The sequence below is a fragment of the Acanthopagrus latus genome, chromosome 11, assembly GCF_904848185.1.
Source record: "Acanthopagrus latus isolate v.2019 chromosome 11, fAcaLat1.1, whole genome shotgun sequence".
In the NCBI taxonomy this organism is placed as follows: Eukaryota; Metazoa; Chordata; class Actinopteri; order Spariformes; family Sparidae; genus Acanthopagrus; species Acanthopagrus latus.
The window spans coordinates 6,553,482-6,559,481 of record NC_051049.1 but is presented as its reverse complement, the minus strand read 5'-3'; the positions used below and the strand labels follow the sequence as shown (position 1 = coordinate 6,559,481).

Genomic DNA, 6,000 nt, shown 5'->3' with positions numbered 1-6,000 from the left:
TCAGTGTCACAGTTGGGAAAAAAACACTTTAATAGCGTTATGTGCAGAGATGGTGGTTCACAACACATCGTCCTCCAGGTGTGTGTACATTATGCAAGCAGAAATTCATAAAGAGGGCGTCGAACCTGAACCAGTGCAGCGACGCATGATAAACCCCCCCCCCCGACTCATTATGGCCTGCAGGAGGCAGTAGAGTCAAACATCAGATATGAACTGAGCACACCTGATCTTGAAACTTTACAGAGTTCAGATAAAGCCTCATGAGAGCATTTAGATACACGATTATATATAAAACTTCCCTTTACACGTCGCTATGAAGCCACCATCATCACCAGTGACATATTACCAATGCCATAACCACTCGTATGAATGTGTGCAGCCATCCTTTAAATGAGCTTAAGCAAAGACAAACAACAAGTATTTTGGAACGCTTCATTTTTGGGGCACTGCCACAGCAGCTACTACTGACTGCCGGGGTTTTCCACTGTCTCTCTGTAGTCTGGGGAGAAAAAAAAAAAAAAAAGAAAGAGGATGGCAGCGAACGAGACAGTCGCAGACATCAAGCGACGAGTACAGACATCACCGCCGGGCTTTTTGTTTTGATTTGATCACATCCGAATCAATCAAATGTTTGGAAGAAAGAAGAAAGAAAAATATGCAGGTTAAATATAGTAAGCGACTCGTCTGTAGCCTGGAAATCTTTCCCCATCAGAATAACACACCGATACATCTTGATATGTTTGCTCTGTATCAAAGGCTTATAGATATCAAGACTTCATTTTCTTTGCTATAAATCCCGGTTCTGCATAAACGTGTTTGGCCGAGTTGATCTGAGACTGGAGCCTCTGTCTCTTTTCTTGTTACATCTCATTGTATCAGATGAAGAAACAGGTTACATATTTGAAATGTCTTTGAAATCACAACTTCATTTTCCACAGTGATTACCTCAAAACTGATTTGAAAATAACCACATCATTATTTAATAGCTGTCTTCTAACAGGCAGCCAGTAACGGGTGACAGGTGATCATACCTTTTTAATAATTTCTAAGTTTCCATCTAACTTCTACAGAAGCCCTGAGGGGGCAAAGAGGAAATGCTTCATTTGTTATTTTCCACCGTATTGACTACGTGAGGAGTACAAGAGTTTTACATCTGTGTGAATCTGTCATCATCTGAGAACGACGTGTTGTAAACTCCGCTCCTCTCAGGTCCGTTCTCCACCGTCTTCACCTGCGTCTCTTCGTCACTGTCCTCGTCGTCCATTGGCTGGTTCTTTTTGCTAGAACAGGAAGTCAGAGGCGGGACAGAGTCAGCTCAGTAATCACGTGCGCGGGGCGATGAATGTGCGTCCAGCTACAGTCGCCTTCCCTTACCGTTTCTTTTGGATTAAGGGCAACACCAGCAGAACGAGGATGCCAGCGAACACGGCGCCCATGACCACCCCGAACACGATGAGCCACGGAGGGGTGTTGGGGGCGACCGGCGCTGCCAGGGTGGGAGTGATGCCGATGAACTCCAGAGTGTTATCGGTCAGCAGAAAGGCGCTGTTGATGCGATTCCTGGACTTTCTGTTGGAAAAATGTTTAAAAAGTTTAGATTATTTTTAGGATGCTGACTGTTTTCAGGTTAATATGCGTCTGTCACAAGTCTGGTTTTGCCACAGATGCTCAAGATTTGCTCCACAACCAGTGACTCCTCAATGACCCAGGTTTACCCAGCGTCAAAGGTAAGAGACCGGGAATCTTTATAAGTGCTCGAATAATTCAAAGGTGTGCAGAGATTAGTGACATCCAACAATGACAACCAGATATCCCTCTTTCCAAAAAACAGGCTCTCTTTGCTACAAATATTCCTGTTTTTGTTCCCTGTAAATCCTGCACACTCAACCTTTAAACTGGCTCAATACAAATGTCCACCTTGAAGTTTCAGATTTTTAATCAGCTTCAGGGAGGCCTAAAGAAAACCTTCACCTGATCTGCATTTAGCCGTGATCTCAGTGTCACATAACAAACAAAGCTGCCGTGCTCTGATTGGTCGGCTCACACGCCTGAGCCAACTCTGCCGATTAAAAACAACAGTGCAGCAGCTCTGAGTCAATTCTTACAGGCCAAACTTGGAATAAATTATGTAAATATTTGACGTGGCGGTGTTGTGTGATGTCACAAAGTCACAGAATTAAAGGCGGGACAACTGACGAGGCGTTTCAGGAGCTGTGTTTTCTGTGGGAGAGAGGAGCTCCTGTAGGTTGTGGATGCACAAGAATACGTAAAACACTGAAGGAAAGTGGAACAAACAAACAAAAAAATATTTCTTTCATACCAAACTAAAATAAAATTGCATAAAACCAGAAAAAGAAATGACATGGACTCTATATGTCAGAGCAGAACGTGACCTCTGACCTCTTGAGGAGGATGTTAAGGAGAGCTGCAGTCTCACTGTGTGGCGTGCTGGATTACCTCACAGCCTGCTCCACGCTTCCTCTCGACACGAGGCGTGACGGGTCCTCCAGTGATGTCACCACGAACCAGAACGACACTCTGGGCGTCTTATCGCAGACGACGATGTTTGACACGCTGGTGAAGTTCCGCAAGACGATAAAGACGAGTCAGCGTCACGAACGTGGCTCATAAAACCATGAGTCACTGCTTTCGTTACGGTAAAAACAGATTATATTGTAGTTTTTATAGGTCCTCACTTGTATTCCTGGCCGCTGAACTGACTCCTCATGGCAAAGGCCAGAGTTGCTTGGAAAAGGAACATTTCATTATCATTCCAGACGTACTGCAACAGCAAGCAGAGATCATGTGTACTTTTCAGGAAAAAAAATGTCATTTAAGGTTAATTGATCACCGGATGGACTTTGTACCCGAGGCAAGCAGTCGCACCCACTTTGAGTTGATTCTGCACAACATTGAGGATATTACAGCTCAGATACAGACATGAACAATCAGCAGATAGTAAGTTACAGTATCAGAACATCACATGACAGAAAAGACTTTTTATTGGATGAATACGTACAGCTTTATCTCCCAGGGCAGTTTTGATGCTGAGCCGCACATAGTAGGCCTCTGGAGGAGCAGCTACACAGATAAAACAGATTCACATTGAGGATTTCACAGCATTTCATGTTAAGTTTCTTCAGTTATTTCCCCCATACAGTTGGAAATTGTCGCATATAGGCTGGCGTGTTATTTAGAACGGCTGCCGATGTCAAATGGAGGTCATTGTTACGAGGCAAACATTTGAGTTATGCTTCTAATCCGACTTTGTCAGATTAGAAGCTGCATTCCCCGCTCGAGAGGCAACAAAGAGCTGGAACCAGGCTTCACGGAAACTAATGCCCGTGTTTACTGACAGTATCTGAGTAGAAATAGTATTCAGCCACACTTTAAGGTACAACATATGGTCTCTTACCTTTTGAACAGAGGTCTTCTGCCCAAGCAGATGATAAACAGAGCAGGACGAAGATCTTTCCCAACATTTCCACAGAGAGCAGGAAGCAAAATAATGGAAAACTCCAAGTGGAGCCTGAAGTGATCAGTGATTTGAGGAAGTCAGCAGAAACATCACTGGATGCACCCTGAGATTAATGATTGAACCAGGACACACCTGACTCCTAGACCTGCCTCTTCTGGTAAAAAAACGCTGGAGATCAGGTGGCCCTCAGCATGGAAACAGTAAAGTGCGTGCCACAGTCAAAGTCCCACTGTTTGTTCAAGCTTCCAGGGAGCCAGAGAGGTTCGCTAATGTGAGAGAGGCAGATCTCAGTCCGCCTCTGTTTACTCTGCACAGAACAGAACAGAACAGCCCGGCTCCTTAATATCAAGGAGATACAACATGTACGACATTTGAGGTAAACATCACAGAACCCCTCCCGGTCCAGACTGTGCTCTCACTGTTCACAATGGTGATTTATTATGTCCACATTAAAGGTGCACTGCGTAAGAACTGAAGTTAAAAAAAGACAAATAACTATGGACATATACTGAAGCTAGCACGCTAACCAGCTAACCAAGACCAGATCTGGTCCAAAGCTGCTGTGAGAGCAGTGTGAACACCAACACTCCCCTCTTAGTGCGGACCACTAGCTGCACGGCTAACTGTGCTAACTAGGTGGCAGCTACAGTTAGCAGCAGTTAGCGGTAACTCTAGCGATTCGCTGCCCACTGTTTGTTTTGAGTTCAATTCTTACGTGTTGCCCTTTTAACATTAAACAAGTACAAATGATCTTTAGATGAACAGAAATCTACAACGTTGTACCGGTCCAAACTGCATTTAAACAATCTGAAAATCCTTTAAAAGGTTTTAATGATTCTATTTACATTTAGTAGCCAGACTTGATTTATATTCACGTCTTTACACAGGGAAGAAAAAAGTTGAACTCAGTTTTTGGGCACACAGCGTTCATGAACCAAGAGCTGACCAACTGAATCAACCCCAGATCATAACACCGCCCCCACAGGCTTGTTGTGTTGGCACAAGGCACGATGGGGGCATCACTTCATCCACCTCTCTTCTTACTCTGGTGCACCCATCCATCTGGAACAGGGTCGATCTGGACCCATCAGAACCACATGGCCTTTTTCCTCTGATTAGCTTCACTAAAACCAATTATGCTGGTTTTAAAAATGGACTAATGTACAAAAATTGTTGACTTAACATGAAAAAAATATGTTGAGCTGTGAAGGGACGAGGGTTTGTGTCAAGTGAACAGAAAGTTTTTAGATATCCACAATAGATTTGTGTTACTAAGTGCTGTATCGTAGCCAACAGGACTTTAGACATTTCACCTCTCATCCAAGATGCTTCTTCACTTCTGAAACGTCACCTGCCTTCAACACAACACTTAGTATTACCACCACCTGGCCGACTGAGAACCTTCATCGACAAATGCATTTGTGGAGATCTGCAGCTGCATTGTTTTCACTTTCTAGTCATAATTCTAATCGTAGATATCTGCAACTGCATTTCTTTTTTTTTTTTGTTGCAGAAACCCAATTCAGGACATCTTCGGTGACATTTTTGCCAGTCCCAGTGGATTTACATACAATCAGTATAAAGTTATGGTTATCTGGAATTGAAAATCTTCTTGTGGATATCTGAAATTAAAACCCCCCAAATACACACGAGCCTTCTGTCCGACGAAATGTTCCTTTTGACTGGGAAGAACTGAACTGCAGCCATCTGCAATACATTTCCAGTCGAGCTATTAAACTTTGAAACGGCTTTTCACAGACTGAACGAAGCCAAACTGACAGGAGAGGAGTGAATCATCAGACCGTAGCTGCTGATTAGCCGAGATTAAGATCAGCAGCTGCATTCCTCGTAGGGATAATTTAGTGAGCGCACACATTTGGTTAAATCAGAACGTTCAGTGCTCACAGAGGTCCGACTGAATCGTTATTTTCCTTTAGTTAGCGGCCCAGATTTGGATTTTCATCACTGGTTGTTCTTTATTTACGTCCTCTGTCTCCTACACATGGTTATCAGGCCCGACCTCGTCTGGACTCCACAGATCCAGGAAGCTGAGGTCATTCTTCTGTCTGACAAAGATGACAGACGCTTGACGAGACGATGGAAACCCCCCCCCCCCCCAAGTAGAGAGAGATGTTTAAGGTTAATCATCCATTCTGCCCTGACGATCAGCCAGCGCTGTGGTTAATTGTTCAACCCTCTGTGTGGTTGTTTGGATCCTGACACGGGGCCACTTGAGGCAAAGTCTCTGTGCCAAGTTTGCTTTTTAAATCTCTCTCTCTCTCTCGTGATAACAGAGTGTTTTCAGTCCCACACCAGGGCGGATCACATTAAACTGGGCACCTGGCCCGACAATAAACAATCTTATGCTCCCATAAAATGTCACAAGTGTTTTTCCATAATACAGAGTCGTGCTGGGACAATGTGAAGACATTTTCAAGAGCGGTATAGGTAAACACAGAAAGTTCTCTGAAGACTTTGGAGATAACATGTAATAAGAAGACGAGTAAATCTTACACTAGAAA

The 6,000-nt window shown here is 43.9% G+C and overlaps 1 protein-coding gene across 1 annotated transcript; it reads right to left on the bottom strand.

Moving 5' to 3' along the window:
- On the bottom strand, positions 1–3,568 carry cltrn (collectrin, amino acid transport regulator). Its single transcript, XM_037113896.1, has 6 exons — positions 3,416–3,568; positions 3,020–3,081; positions 2,697–2,782; positions 2,458–2,574; positions 1,375–1,569; positions 1–1,280 (listed from the first exon to the last, which is right to left on the bottom strand). Exons 1-6 carry the CDS (start codon positions 3,480–3,482, stop codon positions 1,148–1,150), a joined length of 660 nt encoding a protein of 219 aa, XP_036969791.1. The 5' UTR covers positions 3,483–3,568; the 3' UTR covers positions 1–1,147.
- Positions 3,569–6,000: the final 2,432 nt, after the last annotated feature.

What these genes read in the sequence shown, in the direction of transcription:
- cltrn (XM_037113896.1), bottom strand. Translation starts at nt 3,482, where the DNA reads ATGTTGGGAAAGATCTTCGTCCTGCTCTGTTTATCATCTGCTTGGGCA. An exon ending in AGAAGACCTCTGTTCAAAAG is followed by an intron (nt 3,082 to 3,415) that starts GTAAGAGACCAT and finishes TTATCTGTGTAG; the next exon opens with CTGCTCCTCCAGAGGCCTAC. An exon ending in TTCAGCGGCCAGGAATACAA is followed by an intron (nt 2,575 to 2,696) that starts GTGAGGACCTAT and finishes GAACTTCACCAG; the next exon opens with CGTGTCAAACATCGTCGTCT.